At 37.4% G+C, this 25,740-nt stretch overlaps 1 protein-coding gene across 1 annotated transcript; it reads left to right on the forward strand.

Annotated features, from left to right (window-relative positions):
• Positions 1–16,398: 16,398 nt before the first annotated feature.
• On the forward strand, positions 16,399–18,249 carry LOC113780919 (transcription factor bHLH14-like). The gene has a single exon (XM_027326703.1). It carries the CDS (start codon positions 16,399–16,401, stop codon positions 18,064–18,066), a length of 1,668 nt encoding a protein of 555 aa, XP_027182504.1. The 3' UTR covers positions 18,067–18,249.
• The last annotated feature ends 7,491 nt before the right edge of the window (positions 18,250–25,740 follow it).

Genomic DNA, 25,740 nt, shown 5'->3' on the forward strand with positions numbered 1-25,740 from the left:
CTTGATGTGATTTGGGCTGGAAAGACACCTGTTCCGTAATTTGAGCCTACCTAGTGTTGAGCCCAAAACCTCCCAGTCTTCACGGGTTCGCGTCCGTCTTGACGGTTGATTGTGAATTGGACGGCTCTTTTTCTTCTTTTCTTTTCTCTGTTCTTTTTTTTTTTTATAAAAAAAAAAGTTATTAATCCGAGTTTACTAAAGGAATATAATATAAATATTTACATATATATATATATATATATGGTCTATGTAGAGTTGGTGTTGGAAGTCGGTTCATCCATCTGCTTGCTGTATAAAACTAATCGATCATCAAACACTACTCTTAGGCTAGGCTCGATTAATTAATTGAACTCTAAAACCACCAAATTATACAGAGAATCTCCGAGACTGAGACCAGCTCCTAACAATAATAAAATGAATGTTTTCTTTAATTTCTACCAAAACATATGTCCAAAGTCATGACCCGTAATTCTAGATGTCTGTTGTCAATGTTTGGTTTGGTAGTTTCTAACATCAAAGACATCCCATCCGGGGTTAGGCTAGGCCCCTGGTTTAAAGTTTCTCCTTTGTTTTGTATGAGAAGAATCTTCCTCGAAAATTAAATTAAATATTAGGTAAATTTTTTTTTTTTGAAAAAAAAACACTCTCTAACTTCGGGGGGAGTGAAAAAGCTTTTGCAGAAAAGGGCGCTCACCTTTCCCACTTTTCAACTACTCCCTGCACCTTTTGCTAAGGTTATTGCAGAATGATTAAGCATCCCAACAACGTACGCACAAATTAATTAAGCATTAACAATGCCAGCCTAGCTTAGCTAGCAGCTGCGTTTGCTCAAGTTTCAATTTACTATATATGATATATCAAGGTATGATGAATTTTGGATATTAATTAAGCACGTTCAGAATTACATTGGACGCGAATTGGGAACCACAAGGGCAAAAAGGCATCTTTATGAAGAAAACCAAAGCCAAAAAAAAAAAAAGGGGTGAATCACACTAGACTAGACTCGAGAGCGACTAGAGCAGTACTAAAAGTCAAGGCAGGGCTGTCCTCATCTGTTGTTGGGAGGGATCAAAAATCAAGGCAGGGCTTTTGGGGTTGTTTGTGGAGTGGGTAGGTCAACCATAGTCGTGGAGGTCAAAAAGAGGTTGCGGATCATTATTGTTTTCCACATATGCCAAGGACAAGCGGTGACTGTGGATGATGAAGATGAAACTCTCTCTCTCTCTCTCCTCTTTCTTTTCTTTTTTCCTCTTTCTTAATTGGAATTTTAATTTGGTAACATGTCCGTTGGAATCCGGAGGCTATTTGCTCATCATCATCGGCCTAAGATGGAGGTATGTTCAAGTTCAACCACCAAGAAAAAGAAGAAGAAGATGATGATGATGGGGTTTATGAAGGTGGAAGATACGCACAACCAAAGAAAGAATGCAATAACATAGCACAACGCAGAGTCATCATTTTGTCTTGAAAGGACAAGATTTTATCATGAATCTAAAAATCTTTTTTGTTTATTAGAATTTGGCAATTAATGGAGGTGCATGTTAAAAATCTTGAAACCCTCATCCTTCCATTCCATTCTTCTGGGAGGCATAATCCATTTCTCATTTTCTTCTCTGGGTAGGAACCCATAAACTGTTATTGGAGTGCAAGTTTTTTTAGGCCAGACTCCAGTGATCGATCGATTTGAATTATGGATTTGTAACTGTATAGTATTATAGTGGATGGAAACGATTACATTCAGACATGATGAGACTACGACTATGTATGATCTGCATGGCTAAGTTCATGCCACGTCAAGATATATATATTTGTTCAACAACTTGTTAGGTAGTAATTTGAAAAAGAAAAATTGCCCCAGTAATAGGTACGTAGTTTGTCGACATCTTAAGCATTATCCTGAGGATGACGGAATGCAACAATCAAAGACCCCAGTAGCTATCTAGCTTTTTTCCCTAATTCCCTGCTAGGGAGGTAACAATAACAACAGCCCCCCCCCCACCCCAAAAAAAAAAAAGACGAAAAAGATAATGCAGCAGCACATGTATAGCAGCATATGGTGCATCTTTGGGTGTGTGGGAGAGGAAAGCTTGCCTGTAAGAAACCACATCCTGATTTCCTCGAAAAGAGCAAATTTTCTCTGGGATGCTTTCACCTGTTTTTTTTTTTGGTTCATCCGTTGATCCATTCCCTAATAATAAGTTTCAGGATTGGAAGCACTTGGGAAGAATTGATAGGTGTCCGTAATTTTGCATTTGAAGTATTCCTTTTCCATGCATCACTAATTAAAATACTTACTGAAAGTAAAAACATGGAAAAGTGAGAGGGCTCTATTATTATATAGTATAATACAAGCACAAACGGGGTAAGAGGGGCCGATCCGTGATAATTAGCGATGAGAAATCAAATGGATCAAAATCAAGGTACCCCAGTTGTTGAAGTGGCGATGAGAAGCACCTGGGATTTTTCGGACAAACGCTGATCATTTCTGGCTTTTTCTTCTTTCTTTTTTCTTTTGTTTTTGGGGGAGGGATCTCTGTCCTTGTGCGTTTGCTGTGTTCGATGCTACGCTATGGGGGCTATCCCCCAGCAAGCTTAGAAAATGTAGTAACGCACTGATCTAGGGTCCCTATTTTCATGTTACACATAAATTGCTGGATTACAATATTACCCACAAAATCTACAGTCCAACAAAAGTGAAAATTTTGCTGAGTCCCCATCTAATCTAGGAATTTCACCTCGGGAATCTTCATGTGTATAGGCATAGGAGACTAAGGAGAGTCAATTTTTTTTTTAATAAAATATCATAATTTCATTAAAATCTGACTAAGGAAAATCGATGTTAGTGGCTTGTTTTGTCCAATTGCAAATAGACAAAATCATCTTCCCCTTAATGAATGAGATATGTCAAACACAATGCATCACGAGGCATTGTGATGCATCTTTGCGGCATATCAACCAATCTCTCCTTCACGTTAAGGCAGACTCAATTTGCTTTTGTACCTATTGTAAATTATGTAAGCCTATTTTCCTTTTTAAGAGTATAATTAATTTATTACTTTACTATGATATGCACATATATCTATATATATATATGCAACTTCACTAGTCAATTATTTAAGTAAGGGCTATAAATATTATACTAAAATTAGTATGAATTAGTAATATATGAAGAAAGGACGTACTAAATAAAACAAAATTGATTGTATTGAATACATCAACTTGTCCTTCTTACTGTGTGTGTGTGTGTCAATAGAAATAGGCCATCTGTGTGACAATAAAAATAAGGAAAAATCGTTCTAACGTCCTTCATCTCTTACTTTTAAAAGTGTAATTTTACATCATTTATAAATTCACATTGATCAAATTTGATCTCTACCTAGATTTTCAATTAGTTTTTGGTCGGAATCCACCACGTGCCTTGCACGTGATCATTTTTGAAGGACAAAATTATCAAATTAAATTTTACACAATCCAATTCATAGTTTCTCATATTTCATAAAATAAATTTTTTCGTCTCTCACAATTCACAAAATGAATTTTTTTGTCTCTCACATTTCACAAAATAAAAATTTTTCATCCCTCATCGATCATATGTATAAATAAATTTTTTTAAACCAATGTATGAATCTATTTGATTTCACCTGAATAATACAAATAGCATATGTACAACTATAATTAACTTATTTAAGCGTAATCAAATAGAGATATATTACATGTTATTTATATTGTTAACGTGAAATCAAATAGATATATATATATATATGGGCAGGGATGCAAACAAGCCGAGCCGAGTCGAGTTTTAGCCTAATCGAGTCGAGTCTTGACTTAATTTTTTAGTGAACTCGAACTCAAGCTCGACGAGCCAACAATTTAAAGCTCGAGCTCGAAAAAAATAAAAAATAAAAATTTTATTTTTTAAAAAATAAATAAAATAATATTTTTTTCTTAATAAATAATAAAATATTAAGGATATATATGTAATTTTACTATTAAAATAAAAAATATATATATATCTAAAAATAAAAAAATATATATATATACTTAAATAAAAAAAAATATATATATATATATATATATATATACTCGAGCTCGCGAGCCGGCTCGCCAGCTAACGAGCTTAATATCTTGAGCTTGAGTTCGAGCTTGATTTCGACTCGAGCCGCTCGCGAGCGGCTCGGTTCGTTTGCAGCCCTATATATGGGTTTAAAAAAATTGTAAGTTTTCACTGATGTTCATTTCTTTTTACTCAAAAATTGAAAACAAAGAAGAGATTTAATCCTAAATATTGTCGAGTGTTATATCAAATTAAATTTGGACAGAAAAAATAAACAAAGGAAAAGTATGACAAAAAGAAATAAGCAATTAGTATTTTCAAATTTTAAAACAATCACAAAACAAGTAATTTAACCGTTAGTCTTAAAGGTGGGGAGTAAAAATTTTAAATTTAATCTGTAATTTGTTATCATGACTATAAAATTCAAGTTAGAACCAATTACTTAGATGGTCTTATTACACAACTCAATTAATGAATTATTATCAAAAGAGAAAATGTTACAAATATTAAACAAGTTCACATGGTGAAATCAAATAGATATATACATGAGTTTAAAATAAAATTGTTAGTTTTAAACCCATGTATATATCTATTGAATAGTATGTGTACAGTTACCCTATTTAAGTGAAATCAAATAAAAATAAATTACATACTATTCGTACTATTCAGCGAAATCAAATGGATATATATGTGAATTTAAAAAAAAATTATTTATACACGTGGTCAGTGAGGGATAAAAATGTGAAATACGAGGGATGAAAAATTTATTTTGTGAAATGTGAGAGACAAAATAATTCATTTTATGAAATGTGAGAAACTATGAATCGGATTATATAAGATTTGATTTGATAATTTTGTCTCTAAAAAATAATCACGTATAAGGTGCGTGGTGGATTTTGATAAAAAACTAGTTAGAAATATAGGTAGGGATCAAATTTGACTAATGTGAATTTGCAAGGGACATAAAATTACACTTTTAAAAGTGAAAGATGAAATAAATTATTTTGCAAAATATGAGAGACATTTTGAGCGATTTTTCCTAAAAATAAATCTATCTTCATAGGGATAGAAAGAGTAATATATTACTATCCTCGATACAAAATTAGACTTAATTAATTATCTTTACAAAACAAAGAAAGTACTCCTTTCGTCCTAAAATTCTAGTCACATTTTGGGAATTCAATTTTTTATCAATAGTGATTTGACGGTAATGTCTGAATTTTTTTTCCAATCTTATTCTTCAAAATTCAAATTTTGAATTTGAATATGACATAGATATAATTAAAATTAGGGGCAATATTGGAAAAAGAGACCAAAAAGGGTTTTGATTTTTTAATCAAGACAAATATCTTAGAATATTTCAAAATGATGAGAAGTAGGACAAAAATTTTGGATCGAAGGAAACAAATAAGTGATATGCAGTAATATATGGAGTGATATATATACCTTCAAGGGAGAAAAATAAGCGATATGGCATGATTAGGTCATGATGAGACTGTAAAAATTTATAGTTATTCTGCTACCGTATTGCATGAAGTTAGAAGACAGAAGTGAGAGGGAGGGAGGGAAGGACCATTAAATGTTTACTTCTGGAAGCAACCCTGTTGGGTATTTGTAGGGTCGTGGGTGACTGTTGGTTTGCTTTTATGACCCTCTTTTCTTCTTCTTTTTTTTTTTTCTTTTTAAAAAAAGCATCATCTTTTCCTTCCTTCCTTCCCTTCTCCATCCTTTATTTATCATCTTCTATCGCTTCACTTTGCTTCTCACACAAACTCCTTAAAGCACCTCCACCTAGTAATATAGTCTATCCTCCTCATTCACCACATCTCCTCCGTCTTTCTCCCTGCCTTTTCCCACCGCAACCCCCCCCCCCCCCCCCCTAAAAAAAAAACAGAATTATACAGGCTTTTGAGGCCAAAGGATAAAAGATGATGGGGAAGCTTTTCTCTTTTGAGGGGAATGTTGTCTGGTGCGAGGCCACCAATTAGATCTATACAGATTACTCTGCTTCTCTCTCTCTCTCTCTCTCTTACTAGATCAATCCCAACATTGATCTGACAGCATTTACAAGAGTTCATAGATCTTACTTTAGTGGCGTCGGACCAGGCTTCATTCCCCCCAATTGTTGCTTCCGTGCAGTAAAGATATTAATCTTTCTTTGCCATCTCCGGGATCATATAGCTTAGATACAGAAGATCAAGGTAGGTTGCTCAAACCAGCTTTGTGGGTTATTTTTGTTCGGATTTAATCTGTTTTACTTGGTGGGTTTTGGTTAGCAGATAGATAGAATGGGTTGCTGGCGAAGGAGAAGATTGGTGTAATGATGGAAAAATCTGGCCATGTCTTTCTACTTTCCGTGTGGAAAGAAAAAGAAAATGCAGAATGAGGTAATTGAGTACCACTCCATTATAGCTTAATCATTACTACTTATGTGATCCGTTTGCTAACAAAGTAGTACTAGTAGGTTCCATTGGATGTAGTATGGGATTTTGTGGTGCGATTCTTTTTGTCAGTTAACTCTTTCCTAGTGCCATCATTTCTTTGATGATGGCTTCAAGAATCTGCCCTGTCCGTTTCTGTGATCTATTAGTATATCTGATCTGCATGCCTTTTCCACTGATTGACTTTACAAAATATCATCATTACTCTCAGGACCTCCACTTCTCATATACGCATATGTCATTGGACTACTAATTGACCTTTTCTTCCATCCTCCTCCTAGGGTTTTGGGACAGCGCTATGAATGAAGATTTTTTTTCTCAGGTACTTGGGGATCATTCAAAGAGGCTAAAACTACACGCCCTATTCTTCTCGTTTAGCAGCCCTCATAATTAGTTGTCACACTTTCCTCACACCAACTTCTAAAGCACGATTTGAAATTTTATGTTGACAAACCTGATATTAGATCCTTTCCAAGTCTATCTTAAGCATCACTTTTACTACCGTAAAACTCACTGGTCATTCTTTCGTCATTATACGCTTTTTAACAGATGCGTTGCTGCAACTTATTCACATGGGTCCAATTTCATGTATATTTTCCGCTGGTTAATGATTTCAGTGATTAATGAATGCCCGATTTTGATTTTGCATCAAGTCCAAGTCATATCCTTGCATGGACATGTTTTAGAGCTGGTGTAATATCTGTACGAAAACCATTGCTTCAAGGCAAGTGAAAGAATAGTTTTGTAAAGCTTCCTCATATACAGATAGAATGTGTGTTTGAGAAGTAACCCAAAAGTTGCAGCAGGAATAATGGCTGGTCTCATTGGGCCAGCCAGGTTTCCTTAGATATGAAATGATAGACGTTTTTTTGTATTAATCCAAAATTCAACAAGTATTTCACTGATGCGACGAGATGGAGTACTGTTCATTACCTCAGATTTTGGTGCCTCTACCCTACGCTGTTGTTGTAAATCAAGACCTGCCTCATGTCTGTACGATTGTTCAAACTTCAGAGCTTTCAGTCGCAAGTTCCAACTCAGTTCTCTTCTCTCGGATGTAATGTTATTCTTGAATACAAGTACTTTCTCTATTGTGAAATTTGCATTGTTAGTCATGATCAGAAATGGCTATTCTTCTCTTACTCTTTTCTTTTTCTGTTTTTTTTTTATCAGACTTGACTAATAATAATGCCTTGTAACTTCCCCTGATTTTACTTGCTCTTTGGTGATTCAATAGCTAGGAGATTAAAGACAATAGGTTTTACAATATTTGAACGCTATACTATCATTGTATTACTATTGGGCGTTCAGCAAATCCTGTTTAGTTTCAAGTTTCAATTAGTTTTGCAATTTCTTTTCTTGGTCTTTCATCACTTTTTCTCATCTCATTTCCTCCTCGAACATGCTCTTTTGATTTATTTATAGTTGAGATTTGCCTTTCTAGAGCTCTTTTTTTTGGCTTTTTAACCCCAAAAAGGGGGAAAAAAAAACAATGGCAATTAGTCTAGCCCAGTAGCACTGAAGCTCTACTTTTTTTTTTTTTTTTTTCCAGTTGATACGCGGGACATCGTTTTGCATCCATCTGCAAAACTTTATGTCCTACTTCCCGATTGATGCCATTGTATAAGAAAGCAGTACTTGTAGAGCGTCTCTGCTTCTTCGGGTCATATGCTTGGACAAAAAGCAAATAAGGATGGAGCTAAAAAACTGCTCAAAAAAAGATGGAGTGGAGTGAAATGTTTTCGCTCTTTCTAATACTAATATATATATTACGGCACTTGGTAAGTTTTCAATCTGCTGATTATGCTAGTGTGGATTCCAATGAAGCCCAGATACAGCAGTGCAGGAAACAAAAGCAGGGAATTGAAGATGGAAGAGTAAAAAGAGGAGGAGGAGGAGGAGATGACATGGAAAAATAAATGAATTGGGGGAAGTGAGGGAAGGAAAGGGGTGGTCAGGGATCAGTCGTCACTCGACAAATAGCCTGACAGCCTGGCTTTTGCTTTGGTTGTATGGGATGGCATGGGTGAAGCAGGCCAGACCCTCTCTCTCTTTCTCTCATTGAGTCATCAATTCCTGAACCTGAGGCATCATATGATAGCATTAATGAATGCCTTCAATGATCTGAGCCCTTTTCTCTTTCTTGACTTCTCTCTCTAGACATCACAGTAGAGTCAATATCAGCATAGTGTCGCATTCCAGGCCATGGATTCTTGGATTTTCTACTCTCTTTTGTTTTACCCTTGGCTCTGGTTTGCTGGAAAGTGGAAAGTTACATATATAACTCTATTTTTTTTTTCTTTTCTTTTTTCACAAAAATCTACTGCTACTTGGGACTAGGGAGGGAGTAGGGACTAAGTACAGTAGAGAGTTGTCAGGTTGAGTTGTGCAGGACCCCCACTCCCCCTCCGGCCCTCCCCGTCTTCGTCCCACATTTCCTTTTCCAACAGCAACTCCCCTGATTAGTGGGATTTTTCAGTATTCCCAGCTATTTTAACTCTAGTCAATGTTTTAACGGAGCCAGTTCAATAATCAATAATATAAATTAAAAAAAAAAAACTGGAGGTTGGCTTCCCCAGTTCTTGACATGCAATACATTTTTTTTATCTGGCAATCAATCATTTAAAAAGTTGTCAGCCAATTAAGTTAAGATTAATTCTCAGCAAAACCAATAGTTAGCAAATTGCGGGTGGTCGTTATCGGAGTTTGGGAGCAAAGTCAAAATGTCAGGTTACTTTCTCCGATTTCAGCCCCGTTTTAGAGTGCCATTTTGATGGAAAGTGTTTTCCTCGAAACGCCACTCACTCGGTGGCTGAAAAACATAATAGTATTTGATATTGCTCCCAAGTCCTACGTCCTGACCTATTCATTCAAACTTTAATTTTCAAAACGAAGAATCAGCAACTCTTTAACATATGCTACGAGTACTACTACTACCATAATAAATGTTGTGAGTCTTGGAAGACCGACTTACTTGACTTCCTCCCTCCCCTCCCCTCCCCAGAAAAAGAAGAAAGGAAAAATAGGCTTCTTCCCCTGTGGCCTGTGGATTTGTATGTACATGGAGACCTCTCACCTCAGCAATTCTAGGACGCATAGCTCGGTTTGGTCGTCCACACAGCCTGCCTGCACCAACAAAATTTGTGCTATACTCTAATCTGACAGCTACCACCCCTTCTTCTTCTTCTTTTTGAATGTAATGTAATGTACTGTAATATGACACTCTTTTTAACTGTTGTATGGTACTAGTACTACATTTCGAACTTATTTGTTTTTTGGCACCTCATCGATCTCGTCTCTTATTTACAAATCCTATATAGCTAGAAAGCAGTCGTTTTTTCATTATTGTTTGGGTAAAAAGGGCGGCGAAGGGCATGGAAATCGAATTGTACAGAAATAAAAATGGACTCTAACGGCCCAAGTTGAGGTATGCAGCCGAAAAAAATGGTTTTTGGCACGATTGGAAAGCCCAATTAGTTATTCAGTCTAATTAGGCCCGGGAAAACCTGGGTCATTTAAGGTGTGAGCGCTTATGATGGGTGATGGACTGAATAGGCCGAGCCCGGTTGACTGTTGCTCGGTCAGTTAATGAACCTCGGCCTGCTAATCTCTTGGCCCTTTTCTTTCTTTTTCTTTTTCGTAGAAAAATTGTTGCCTATTTCAATAATGGGGAAAAGGATTATATAAAAAAAAAAAAAAAGTAAACAAGTTAGACACCATTTCTTTTTTCTTTTTTTCTTTTTTTTTTGGGGGTGTGTTTTCTAAGACCATGAGTTTAGAGATTGGTGGAATTTGAAGTTGGATAAAATAAATGTGGGGATGGGATGGGATGGGATGGTGGTTAGTAGAGAAAATCCCAACTTGAAAGCTCCCTCCCTTCCGCAGCTAAATCCACAACCACCACCACGTTGGGTTAGCCTTCTTTCATTAGCCATAGCTAACTGTTGATCAGGACCTGACCTTCATGTCTAAGGTGTGTTGTTGCATCATAAACTGGAGCTGAGACGATGGCCGTCCGATGAGACGTTTTCTACGATTGAAAAAGTTAGTGGGTGGGCGTTCATGTCAATCATCAGTTAACTGGGGACCGTTTGAAAGGGGAAACAAATGTAGGGATTGTACTTTTGCACTCCCAAGACAATTGTTTTCGTTTTATTAGTGCTGTCGCCAGTTTGCCATTTTCTGGTTAAGAAAGACTGGCGATAAAACAGAATATGCATATACATCTTAGTCACTTGAAAATTTTAGGTTGAGAGCGAAATAATTAGCACTACCTTTAGTAGATAGAGTTGTAAAGAAAGATGAGCCTCTCATATCTGATGGACTGGATAGTGATCCTCTCATTACCATGAATCGTGGTTGATTTTCTACTGGTTCCTAAGGAAAGAACTCGCAATCAAGAAGCGCGCGTGAAAGGCATGCCTGAGATTAACTGTAGGGATTCTGGATGGTGATCAACGTAACAAGAAATAATTTTGTATTCTTTTTTTTCCAAGAAAGGAAGAGGGGGCCCTGTGTGTGTGTGTGTGTGGATGGGTGGTGGTGGGATTTCATTGGGGCATCCGTAATTGGCGATAATTTGAGGAAACAGTTAGCCGCCCATAATTCCCATGTGGACGACGTTGACCACCCTCCACGCCCCCTCGCCCCAACCTTTCCTTTCTGTGATCAGTAATAATATACCCTTCTTCCATCATTCATCTACATTCATGGAACCTAACAACACACAGTTACTTGTACCAACGGCGCTTCCATGTCCTATAACTGAAAGTGATCGCAACCCTCGGCCGCTCACTCTCGCTTTGGGACCGCGCCCCCCCCATCTCTACGCAGCTGCACCTGCAATCTTAGCTGCTAAACAACATGATGATCTTTGGTCATCAAACATCACAACAACAAAATTTATTTAGCTACTATTCGCTAAATTGTTTTAATACCAAACACAATCTAACAAAATCCGTAGGAAAAGTCGACATATCTCAAACACAACACAACACGTGCCTTGCATGTTGTAATTGTAACAGGGGCTATACAGGATAGGTGCGGGACAATGGACACTGATCACCACGGTTACACAACCTACGGCTATGGACCATCCCTGCGGCCATGGGTCCGTTTCAGAAGTACAGACAGCCATTTCCGAATAATACATAGTACCTACCATACACTGTATATGTCTTTTGCTTTACAAATCAGTTGTAGTATTAGTTTAGATAGATATGGATTGTGTAACCAAACATAGACCAAACAAGCAATCCAAGTATGTGTAGCTTGTTTTTCAAAATAATAACAGACCGTATATGTCGGGAGACAATAATAATATATATTAGTTTGGGAGGGACATCAAGGGGATGCCTGCAGCCTCAAGCAATTCTAAACGCGGCATCCCAAGTTTCAATCCTTTTTTTTTTTTTTTTCATGGCCTCCATTTACACCTACTTTTACTCTAATCTATATTAGGAGGTGACACAATAGAATCACACGTATATCGATAAAAATTGAACCACCGTCGAACCATAGATGCGTGCCCCAGCAATATTGTTGTTTGTTTAGGATGACGAAACTGACGTGGATGCCTAGTCAGCACTGGCTCACAAAATCGTCAATGTCCGGAGCAGAAACTTCCCTGTTTTTGTTGTCAGCATGAGAGGGATGGAAATGAGTGAAACCCAACAAAATCTTCCCTTTTTTTATTTGCTGTTTGAAATATACTACCAATAACGGCCACAGAGTCAAGATTGTCTTCATTCACCACACACACACACACACGCGCAAAGACCAATTAACTGATTAAGATTCCTCCATTTTCTCATCCGTAAATTTCTAAAACAGATTCTGCTCACTTCAATGTTTTGAAAAATAAAACTAAACTGTTCTAGAGTCATGTCAAAAGTTACTTTACTTTCCAAATCAAAACCAAATAAGTAATAGACTAAGGGTCCGTTTGATAACATAAAAAAGTGCTGAATCTGAATTTTTTCAGACATTCAGATGTTTTGAGTGTTTGATAAATGAAAATCTATTTGCTGAACTTGTTAAGCAGTGCTGAACCTGTGTGTATTTTTTTCAGCACAAGAATCCTAACTGAATGCTTAATTCTGATAAGAATCAATAGAATTACTTCAACTACCTTATTTTATCTACCAAATCTACCCTTGTTTGTTAATGATGTTCAAAATTCTTATCTAATTAAACAACCTAATATTCTCTATCTAACGATTTTTAGTTTCTCTTTTCTCCCTTTTAATGACTTTCACATCTTCTCCATACTCCTCATATAATATATTTCATCTTTTATATTAATTTGATTTAAAAATAAATATTGTCATTTTCATATCTTACAATTTTAAACTAATTAAATCATAGATTCTATTTCTTTTTTGAATGAAAGGATATAAGGGCAAAATTGTCAAATTAAACTTATTAAGCATTCAGTTATAAATATTTATCAAACAGTATAAATAGGTTTAGCATTAAAATTCAGACATTCATATATTTTTTTCAGTACTTAAAATTCAGTAAATTAATTGTTTCAGTATTCAGATTTCAGAATTCAGACTTCAGAATTCAGATTCAGTTTTATCAAACGAAACCTAAGAGTACGTATGGTTATGCTGAGCCAACTTGTAATCATATATAAACTCCTTAATCATACTCAACACCAAATAAGTACTATATGATTTTGCTTGCCCAACTATTGTGGGTTTAAGTCGAGGGAGAATCAAAGCTCAGGAAAGGATGGCAATGGAGCGGGTCTGTTGTCACAAACTTGCTCCGTCGCCATGTAACTCATCTCGTCCCGTCCCGTGAGTACTGCACCTTTTTTTTCTTTTCCTTTTCTTCTCTCTTAGCACCTTTATTATTAGAAAAGACTAATTACTATTATTACTAGTAGTACTATCGTTACGAAAAACTAATATTACCACTACTATTATTAGTTTAAGCCAACATAACATGGAAAAAAATAAATGTGTTAATAATTTAACATGGAAAATATAGATGTATTAATAATTTTATTTATATTTGTTAGGCAGGGTTATGTCCCCCCCCCTTCCTCCCCTACAGGGCGAGTGTCCATGTTGCAATCTTCTTGGGTTGCTATTTTTTGGAGTTTTTATATTAAAAAAAATGTACAGCAATAATTTGATATATATGAGATAAGAAAGTGATTAAAAAATAGATTTTTCAAGTCCGTTGGAGGGTGGCGATGATGTCACCTTAACACTAGAAAATAAGACGCTGTTGGTTTGATCTGGGGCTTTTCCATTCAGGACAAAATTCTCCAATCTATTCGGATAAAATTCTTAGAGGGACAACATTCTCCAAACAAAAGAACCAAGGAGGGCTACCCAAATTATTACTTGCATCGTTGCTTTTGTTTGCAAACGTCAATAGCTAGTTTTGGAAAGAAAGCAAAAAATATGTCTCCCCATTAGGTAACATTTTTTTAACATGAACAGTTTTTATAGGGAGTAGTAGTTTTGTACAGAAACAAGCATTTGTGCAAGTTGACTCTCTATGCTCTGGAGTGTAGATTGTGTACGTAATAACAGCTTTTCTAGTCTAAAATCATGGTAGCATTAATACCTTGGCAAAAATTAGAAAAACAAATAAATTGGATAGCATGCGCATAATCTTCCTGCTTGCCCAGAATAGAAACCTTTTTTCTGCTTCACCATGTTATCGTTCTTACCCCCTAGACAATTCGGGTCTCTTCCTATATACCTTTTGACTTTCGGTTTCATGGAGTATAGCATTTCTTTTTAATTCATAATCCATGAGGACGGGTCTGTACGGAATTATGAGCAAAGATCACATATTAGGATCTTCTATGGTTGACAATTATTACAAAGCCAATTTAAGAGAATAGGAACCTTTCATAAATAGAAAAATTTTTTTTTTGGCAGGTCTCATGACTCTGTAATGCATGATCGAGCCAACTGACACCCTTAAATTTATGACGTGACTACCATATTAAAGCTTCTTAAACACGTGCATGAATGTGGAATTCATTTCCAAAGTTGAACGGGTGCATGCATTAAAAATCTTAAACCCCGTTTTGGACAGTCATTTTTCGCCGAAAAATTGCATCGTTTTTTGTAATCACATTTTTCTATTACTTTTTTTCTCACATACATCAAATTGTTACAGTAATTTTTCTACAAAAAATTCAAGAAAATGCAATCCAAACAAGGCCTTAGTCTTTATTATGCTTTGTTAACTCGCTAATTCTCATGCTTTTCTTTCATGTACTATTATATCCCAATAGACTCTGCTAATGTATACTTCATCAGTGTTCTACTTTTTTTTTTTTTTTTTTCGATTGTTATCTCTACTCCTACTCCTACTCCTACTCTATCTACGGGGAGGCTTAACTGAGCCTATGGAACCGATGGGGACAGAACCACCACCGGACCAGACGGGTGTACTATTCATCAGTGTTCTACTTGATTTTCTGATTTTTCACGATAGAGATTGGTTTTTTCCCTGTTCAAGAACTTTGGCAACAGCATCCTTAAAAAAAAAAAAAAAAAAACTTTGGCAACAGTATATCACGGTGATTGCCGGTGCGGTGTAATCCTTCTCTGATCTGTGAGTGTGAATGTCATCATAATTCTTCCTTCCGGAATCAATGGACCCTACTGTCATTCTGTTGCTCACTCTTCCATGTCGCCTTTATGCTGCGTCTCACCGTTGGGGGCAGGGCAATGCAGCGGTATGTCATTTTGGGTTAATAGCAATATGCACTCCTAAATTGTCACCCATATGTGATTTGTACCCTAAGTTATCAATTGTATATACTATCAAGTTGTAGTAAATTGGTTGAACTGTAATAAATTTTGACAACTATTTTTCAATGGAAAAACTTTTATACCGCTAAATGAATAAGAATATTTTACTAGATAGATGCAAATTACGAGAAGCAAACTCCTCTCTCTCTCTCTAGTAAAATAGCTAAAAACAAAACTCATAAATTTTCAATTGATTTGAACAAGGAGCTATCAGTGATAATTTAGAATTACAAATCACTATTAAAATTCTTTTCCACATAGAAATGAGGCCTGACAAATTGTAGCGCTAGCCTGCATTATAATATTAAATTTCTACTTCACTACATAGCAGAAAATAAGCGCAATTCAATCTCCGTTAGAGGCCACAACGGGCAAAGTATGTGGTATATTATTTTTAAGTGCATGATTGTATATACAAATCTAAGGGCAAAGACAAACTAAAGTGTTCCATTAAGAAGTTATGAGAACCTTATGGTATTTAGGTACTTGGACACCAAGAAAGTTTATATCTCTATTTGATTGTAGGTCAAGGGATCGAATTTCTTGATTTACATGTATTATAATATCCAAACTCTTTTAAAAATTTCGTCAGTAGGTGCCGTTGAACCGGTGGTGACTCGCTAGATTCCCCTTTAATCTCTTTAGGTTCCCTCCTCCCTTTAATATAGAATAGGAGTAATTATAGAATAGAATCCCTATCGTGTTGGCAAAAAAAAAAAAAAAAAGGGTGCTTATTAGTTTTGGAAGATAGTTAGGGGTAGATGTCTAATTATTGGTTGGTTGTGGTACATTGCTAGGGAATCAGAAATTTGCACGTGATACACGCTGAGCGGGTATAACGTTGACGCCCAGTTAGGGAATGGACGTAATACAGCGCTGCCCCCGGAGAAAAATATATATACCGCTTAGCCCTTTTACCTTAGAATCATATAAGCAGTATTTAACTCTTGAATCCCTTGCCCACCAATTGAAACTCATCCTATTCTCCTCTTTCGTAATTCTGGAAATAAACAGTAAGAAACTTTTAGTAGTATTTTATATCTTGTATCTCTGTATCTGAAATCAGACCCTATCATCTTCATCATTTTGTGGTCTGTAGTGACTAATATCAATGGAAGACATTCTAGCTGCTGCAGCATCTTCTCCGGCTTCGCTACTCTGCGAAGCAACACTTGCTGCACCTAAGCAACGGTTGCAGTTCATCATGCAAAACCAGCGAGAGTGGTGGGTTTATTCTATCTTCTGGCAGGCCTCAAGGGATCGAGACGGGCGCCTGGTTTTGTCGTGGGGTGATGGCCATTTCCGCGGGCCTAAAGACTGTTCCCAGAGAGCGTGCAATAACAACGGATTGCTACTACAGCAACCACTTGCCCATAACGGCGTGAAGGTGACCACTCAGGACATCTTCGGGAGAAGGAAGGCAGGGAAAGAAGTTCCTTCGTCCTTTCCCTGGAGGGATTCTACTTCCCACAGCAAAAGCGATGGATTTGGTGATGGCCGGGATGTTGCTGATTCGGAGTGGTTTTATATGCTGTCGCTGACCAGGTGCTTTGTGTCCGGAGAAGACCTTCTGGTCCGAACCTTCAATTCGGGTTCGTATGCGTGGTTAGTTGGAGATCACCAACTCCTGTTTTACAACTGCGAGAGGGCTAAAGAAGCTCATTCTCATGGAGTTAAAACTTTTGTTTGCATCTCCACTTCAGGTGGAATTCTGGAATTGGGATCCTCAGAATTGATAAAAGAAGACTGGGGACTGGTGCAACTTTGCAAGACACTGTTTGGCTCAGAAGATCAAAACAGCACCAGCAGTACTAGTACAACTACCACCACCAGAGACGCCATCCTTGGTAGTAATAATACTACTCCTGCAGGAGGAGGACTGTTTGACATTGGCGGCCTGCTAGGTCATGATCCCAAACAAAACTCACTGCAGGAAGACAAGCCCCAGGAAAGCAACTTAACAATTATGAACATTGATGATGAATCCGCTTCAGGAACGTTGACACCAATAGGTGGGCAGCGGATATCAACTGGATCTGCAGGGATGGCTCACACTGGTCCCAAACTATTGGAAACTCAAAATTTCATGCCCGAGGCGGCAGGAAAATGGAGCAAGGTCCGATCGCCGTCATCGAGAAGAAGAATGAGAGAGGCATCCATGACGGGGCAAGAAATGGCGCTGAACCATGTGGAGGCAGAAAGGCAGAGGCGAGAGAAGCTCAATCACAGATTCTATGCTCTCAGAAGCGTGGTACCCAACGTATCCAGAATGGACAAAGCCTCGCTTCTTGCAGATGCAGTCGCTTACATCAACGAGCTCAAGGCCAAAATTCAGGAATTGGAGGCCAGAGTTGGAGTTGGATCGCTAGGAGGAGCACAATATCATGATCGCAAACTACTTGTTACTACTGCCACAAGCTGCGGGGATTTCATTCAAGAGACTCAAAGCACCGTCACAGCTGATCAAAATCAAAGCGGAATGTCATCTAAACCTTACAGTAGTGTTCCATATACTGCTAATAATTCGAGTCATGAAATCCAAGTAAAGTTTGTAAATGGATCGGTAGCCATTCTCCACATTCTATGTCCGGATGTGAATTACCCATCAGCCAAATTGATGGATGCACTGCGACAAATGGAGCTCCAAGTTTGCTCCGCAAGCTTCTCCCCCGTACAGGACTTGATGCTACACGATGTTGTGATTAGGATTCCCAGAAATGATGCTTTGGCTACTGAGGATGCTCTCAAAACTGCACTCCTTAGAAGGTTACGGCTTTAAATCCCATCACAGTTTCACCCACTGAAGCGGGAAACTCAGGAGCTCCTCCACAATTTCTGTAACACTAGCTGTCTGCTGTACATGGCTTCATAGCATAGCATAAAGCGGAGGCATGCAGCTGGGCCCTCCTCGCCTCCCCTTTAAATTTTAAAAGCTTCTCTTACCCTCTATGAAATTTTACAATTTGCGTACGAAGTCCTTCTCTTGCCCCCTGAAATCGTGATCTAATACTGTAATATAGGGAAAAAAATGTAATTTTAGTTCTTAATATTTAGTTTCTATGCAGTTTTAGTTCTTAAAGTTTTGACAAGAGTAAATTTGATCCTCAATGTATAATATGTGTAGTTTTAGTTGTTAAAGATTTGACAGGCAAATCTAGTCCCGAGTTTATACAAAATGTGTGACCATGAGAGTTATTCTTATTGTTTAAACTATACTAACTATTTTGCTTTGTTATTAAGAAATTTAATTCAACAAACATATGACTGCACGTGACTGATTTTGTTGGTATTTGGAAAAAATCGTCAATTGTTTGAAATTTGCTCCAAATTTGCTTTTCCAAATGTTTATAGATTAGAATCACGCTTGCGCTAAACTGTGAAGACCAAATTTGCATTTGTCAAAATTTTAAGCATTAAAACTGCATCAAAACTACTAAAATTGCACTTTTTACTTCCTTTTTTTTTTTTTTTTACTTTCGTCTTATAGCTAGAGAAATTTAATGTCTATTCCTTTTTAAGATTTTTAAAGTATTTATATTCAATATTCCTTTTTAATGTCTATTCCCCTCTTCATATGCTCTTAGCTCTGCTACTGACATCATTGGCTTTTTGTTTGGGTTATTTTTATTTTCCATTTTAGTTTCTTGAGAAGAATTAAGGTTCAGAATATAGGGCATGTTTGGAACTTGAGTTTTTTGGGAGTTTATCTAAAACTTTACTGTAGTGCACTGTAGAAGTTTTTGAAAAAATTTTGTAGAAGTTTTTGTAAGGTGAATTTTTTTTTTCCTTTTTTTTTCTCTTTCTCTTTCTTTTTCTTTTTCTTTCTTTCCTTTTTCTTTTCTTTTCTCACTTCTTCTTCTTCTTCCTTCTCCCTCCCCCTTCCCTCCTCCGTTACCTCTGCCTTCCCAGTTCCCAGCAGCCATGGTCCTACCATTTTTTTTTCTTTTTTTCTTTCTTTTTCTTTCTTTCATTTTTCTTTTCTTTCCTCTCTTCTTCTTCTTCTTCCTCCTTCCTTCCCCTTCCCTCTTCCTTCGCGGTACCAGACGAACCAGCAGCCCCTCTCCCCAAATTTTTTTTTCTTTTTCTCTTCCCTTCTTCTCCCTCTCTGCTCCCCTCTCCCCCTCTACTCCCCTTCACCATCTCCCTCTCCCTCCCGAAGCAGAGAACCAGCAGCCATGGCACCTACAATTTTTTTTTTTTTGCTTTTTCTCTCCCCCTCTTCTCCATCTTCCTCTCCCATTCTCCTCCCCTTTCCTCCTCCCCTCCCCTTCCCCATCCCCTTTTGCCCAATCCGGTCATTCGACCAGATCGCATCTGCGATCTGCTACCGTGTGACCAGATCGCAGCTAAGGATGCAGTAGGGTGGCCAGGGAGGAGAGTGGGAGGGGGAGGGGGAGGGGGAGAGGGAGAAGGAAAAAAAAAGGGGGTAGGCCGGCTCCGGAATAGGTGGTGGACGCTAGAAACAGCGGCGGAGGTGGTGGTGCCCGGCGGCGGTGAGGTGGCCTGCGATGAAGGTGTGGTGGATAAGGGTGGGGGAGAAAGAAGAAGAAAAGAGGAAGTTTTTTCTGTATTAGATATTTTGAAGTGTGTACGTTAAAAAATTTGATAAGTTTTTTTAGATTCCTGTAGTTAAAGTTATTAAAAAATTATTAGCTAAAAAATTTAGCCAAAAAACTCGGTTCCAAACAGGCCCTAGATGATGATACAGAAACGATTAAGTTTCACGTTTTTCATTCTCAAGGAAATTAAAACAAGCAGGCAGCTAGATTCAATGTTTCATATGCGGACCTGAAAGGCGTCCAGTCGCCCATAGGTAAATGTGTCTGCATGTCTATGGCCCGGTCACAATCATGACTAAGGAGCTAACTTTCTTGAAGTGAAACACGAGCAGATCGATGCTTTGGATGGCCCATTAGGGTCAAACTTTTCAATTCAACTTCTTCGAGAATCACGTCTTTTCGCAGCTTCGTTCAACATTAGCTATTCCGAGATTCATCAACATCAGACTTTGGCCCATAATTCTTTGTCCCTAAATTAACTCATGCAGCAAAACTACTTTGTCGTATTAAATATGTTAAAAAGAGATATGCTACACTAATTAATTTTTCCTATTCAAAAAAAGAAAAAGAACGACTTAACTCTTCTCTTTTCATTGACGGTTTTAATTTCGGTGATTGTGCCCTATAATTCTGCGATTCAAGTTTTACAATATTAAGGTCCTCCGTGATTGCTATTAGAAGTTTTCGGAAAATTGACTTCTTATATATTCACCGTTAATATCACCATCATTGAAATGTAAAATGCACTACCTAGATTCAATCATATGTATTCTTTCTATCAAGCAATCAGGCACCTTTCTCTTTATATACATAAAAAAAAAATAATGTCCATTTTCACGCAAATTTGCAAGTATCATCTAAATTATCACCCTTTTCAAGCAATCATGTATAGTCAGAAGTGACTTGACAAATCTTAAAAGATTATAGTCTGTTAGAAAATTATGACAAGGAAGAAAATTTTCAGTCACACCGATGCTATAATCAAAAAAATATTGTATTAGATACTACCCACAAAGTTATGCATACATATATATATATTCTACCACCTTATGGTTAAAGAACCAAAAAAAAAAAAAACACATAGTAGTCCTAGTAGAATATTGAAAAATAGCTAAGAACAGTACTTGAAAAGCTTAAAATTGGTATTAAACAACTCTGCTTATTCATAAGTTAAGAAGATGTGCTAGGGCTGGTATTGTTTTAGTTAGTAAGATCTTGTTTTTCAACTAAACTCCAACAATCTTGGTGTTACCTTTCAACTCAGTAAAACGTACTGAAGAGGTTATTTTTGGACGGTCAAGTCTGGCTGACCGAATACGTCCTCTTTGTGAACGGAGTGTGACTTTGTGTTGTACTTTTCATGATACACGCGCTAGATCGGCTTTCTCCTTCAGAATACCTCCGATGATTAAGTTAGTTTTGTAGAAAAATGAATAATGGGAATGAAAACAGTAGAGTTCTTACTATCTTTCTTTCTCCCCCTCTTTCCCGAATGAGGGGGAGTGGTATTTATAAGGGACAAGTTGAAGGAAGGAATAGTGGGCTCCAACTCCCTAGGACCTGGCAGGGATTGAGTGTGTCCAATCTGATTTGATGGGACGGAACAGTAGACAGGTCCCGTCAGATGTCTTGTCCGCCATGCAGGTGTCAAATTCTCCGATAAGATCTCAGATGTCGTGTCATGCCGTGCACAAATCCAAGGCACCAGTTGATGTGGGAGTCATCTCGGCTATCCGCATGCAATGTCTAGCCGAGATGACCAAAATTGGTAGCGACCCGTCCCAAATAATAAAGGATTTAGCTCGGTATGGCCGAGCCGGATGGCCATCCTCACGTACAGTTTGTTTCCTACTTCCTAATTACATATAACTGTACGAGATAGAATACGGCCTAGTTTTTCAAAATAGAGTAGTACTTTGTACATTTACATGGGCTTGAAAAATTGCATGTATGAATGAGTGAATCAAAGCGGGCATGCACGAATGATTTGATTGTGTGGAGGAAACCTATTCGGAGAAAGTGAACGTTACAGCTTTCTTGCAATCATCAGCTCCTACGCTACTCTCACGAACACTAACAACATCACTTACACCGCATGCATGCCAAAGTTTTGATTACGCACTATATATACAAGTAAGTATCTATGCGATCGAGGAAAATAACCTAGATCATCTGCATCTGGCTAATTTGCTGATTACATATGTTTCTCTTTGGCAATCTTCGTTTTCGAAAGATAACATACATTTTGGATTTGCGCGATTCAGCTTTAAGTTGTGGGAGAGATCAAGAGCACCATCTTTGCAATCAAATGTCTTCTCATTTTTCATCGAAAAAAATAAAGATGCTTAATAAAATCAAGAGCTTAGGTAGTGTAACTATCCTCTTCTATTCCTAATTGAAAATCTTGAATATTTTGCTATAATAGGGCCTGACATTTATATATATATATATATATATATATATTGAATACGAGATATCCTACTAATTTATAGAGATGATTTTTAAACTATGATTAGTTCAAATCGGAGATCAAGTACTTGACGAATATTCATCAACTTCCCGATTCGTACGCATGTTTTTCTTGCCCCCACCTCTTTGGCTTAACATTTTCCCGACCAAGTCTTACCCCTCGCTCTTCTCTTCTCGGTTGCCCACATGATCATCCTTTGATTGATGTTGGTGTGTATGAAAGCGAAAAAATAACACAAGAGCTAGCAAGACTTTGAGGGTTTGCAACCAGCTAGCGGTGGTTGAATCCTGATTTCCTTCGATGCAGTCAACATGGCTAATCATCTCATATTTTGTTTCACAATCGCAATTTTCCAACTCCGCCAACTTAATGAAGGGAGAGATGTTGCTAGCTTTCATTGCTTCATTGATTTTGAAGATTAATTCTTGAGCTTATTGATTCTTAGGAGAATAGCGTGCTGATTTGACACCAAGGTCATTGACAGTGGTGTCAGTATATGATTGTAGTTTCTTCTTCTTCTTCTTCCTCTTCCACTGGAGGGCATGCGAGGAAGCAATGGTGGCAATTGATGACTGTAGTATGTATTTTTGTTGTTCTCTCTGAATTCTGAATTGGCGTATTTGTGTGAGCCTTGCTAAAGGCTGGTGCGGAACTAGGATTTTAATATAGGAGGGACAAACAGTCAAACGCAGTACAAACTAATATTAATTATAAAGTTTATATTATAAACTTGAATAATAATATTTATGTGAATAATCAATAACTAAAGTTTAAACTATAACGGAAGAAATTCTAAAGAAAAAAAAAATTACTTGCCTTCAGAAAGTGGAGTTTGGTGAAGTGTCAATCCTTAAAATAGGTTTCTCGAAGTTAGGAAAGATCGATACTTGATTAAAAAAATCAAAAGGCAAAACTTTTATTGTTTATTTTTGACAAATATTCCTATCATTTTAGTCCAAGTCAATGTAGTAGTAATAAAATTGTATCCGTGGTTGATTTTTTTCTTTTTTTTTTCTTGTCTTTGGTTCCTTTTATTTGTCATTTTCTTTTCCTGTTGGTATAGTGTTTCTTTTGATAACTATTTTAAAGTTTTAACAATGACATCTAATAAAGAAATTAAGTATTATTTTCTTAGTTGCTATTTAAGAGTTATATTAACTAATCATATACTAATATTGAAATGATACCGATCCCGTATATTACTGTAAAACAACTAAGAATTGGATTGCTATAGGACATTTTCGCAAAAAATAAAAAAAAAAAAAAATTGAAGGAGATGCCCTAGTTGATATTTAAAAGTTAAAGAAATCCTTATTGTATACTAAGATTAATATTGATCTATTTTATATCACATGCTAGATGCCTATATGACAATTTTACAAAGAAAATTCCTTATGCACATGTTGATTGGAGGGGAAGTGGGGCAAGGCAACAAAATGTTGGAGATAGTTTTGTATCAAAGTAGGCGTAGTTTCAAGTTTCATGTACCCCCAGCTATTAGATCCATTCAGAAAGTTGGGCTTAGATGACCTCGGGGGTTGGCTTGGACGAGCAGTGACAAGGAAACAAACTCAGTAAAAAGTCAGGTCCTAGGTGGGCCTGATGCAGAAGACCCCAATAGCTAAGGTGGGCCTGGGTGGCATGACAAAATCATCTCAAATAAAAAATAAGTTGAGGTTGGCAAGCACGCAAATTGGAAAATTAGAGAGCTCCTCCCGAGTGCAGGTGGTAGAAGAAGCTGGCAACGTAGTACGTTGTCCCATTTTGAGTTTACGGTCGCGTTACAACTTACTACTAGCACCAACGCCAATACTTGTGCCACTTTCTTCTTAGCTTAACAAAATGTTTTGAGTTTGCAATTGGGCGTTACGTTCCAATTAGATCCTTTGTTAGCTGCTGTTCTGATTGGAGCATCCCATCACATTGGCTGTATATCAGTAACTGTAGACGAGACGAAGCAAAGATGAAAGGGCCTCGTCATATCACCAAAAGTTTGGAAGGAAACAAGCATTCATTCTTGCTCCTTCCCACAACGTTCAACAAACAAAAGACCTACAAATTACCGAACCAACTACGGGACAATATGTGACTCAATTTCAAAAATCGATTAATGGAATTAAGTGCCCTTATAAATTGAAACATTTGAAATTATATTTATTTTTGTCCAAACTTTAGCATTATGGATGTTGACTATCACTAGTACTGTTAATTTCGCGCGGCCAATTTAGGGCAATGTGTCATGTCAATCCCCACAAAATCTCTCCCCCACACCAACAAGAAAATTAAAAAGAAAAAAGTAGTTGTCATATCTAAATAAGAGGGTCTTAATTGAACTGTAACCTTTGGAATTTTGGCACAATTCTTCTGATCCTACAGTCCGACAGCAAGGAAAATTGTTAGATTCTTCCTATTGAGGGGCCCCCACGTGAATGGGTTGGTGGTTGGCGGCTCTTCCTCTGGACCGTCAGGTCCTGGAGGGTCGAATCTCCGCAGCAACATCGGCTTCTCCGTGCATCTAACGTGCTAGGTCTGGTTGGGGCGCCGGGCCGGGTCGAAGTGGGATTAGTCGGGCCGCCTTTACGGAATTGACCCGGACACCCACTCCGTCGACAAAAAAAAAAAAAAAAAAAAACTTCCTATTGAGGGGGGTGGGAATGAATAGCTTTTTGTTAGATCAAAATGTGCGGGCATGGATAGCAAGTAGATATTTCGATCAATGTGGCTTCCGCAGGTTGGCCAACAGATGAGTGAAAGTTATCATTTGAGCAGTGAAACGAATAAATGCCAGACCAAACTGTTTTAATAATCCAAACTTGTCCTACACTTCCCAAGACCTTTTTTTTCTGTTTTCACGACCACAAACTTGGGAGTGGAATCGAGGTCTGTTCAACTTTTTCAAGTCCGGACTCATGTAATGATTTGTCTGATTCTTACGGGAATGCTTATATGTTCTATCTTCTCCCAAAAAATTGTTGGGGGTAGATGATGTTGCATAAAATCAAGTCATTGGTTCTCTTTACCTTGTGCTTTCCATCTGATTGTAGATCTTAGAAGGGACAACTTTAAAAGTGAGTGAAAAAGGCAAAATTAATATCGACATATGGAAAGCACACTACACGTTTGTACCACAACACTACAGCATCCCCCCAAAAAGAAAAAAAAGGGAAACCGGAAATATATTATTACAAACAGAAATGGCTGCATTAATGAATACACTGAGTCGGGGGCTGGTTAAGTCATAAATGTTAGAGAAGCTTATGTTGTTGGCTGTCAATTCAATGGATTCTCAGGAGGAAATAAGGCCTTCAGAATTTGGATGAGCGCCAACCAACCAACAACATCTGCTGCTAGATGACACGTAGTACGTAAAGTCCTTGGCCAACTGCCATCCCCGTCCCTGTTTTGTGGCCATGGAATGCCAAAG

This window comes from Coffea eugenioides, chromosome 8 (assembly GCF_003713205.1).
Source record: "Coffea eugenioides isolate CCC68of chromosome 8, Ceug_1.0, whole genome shotgun sequence".
Classification (NCBI taxonomy): domain Eukaryota; kingdom Viridiplantae; phylum Streptophyta; class Magnoliopsida; order Gentianales; family Rubiaceae; genus Coffea; species Coffea eugenioides.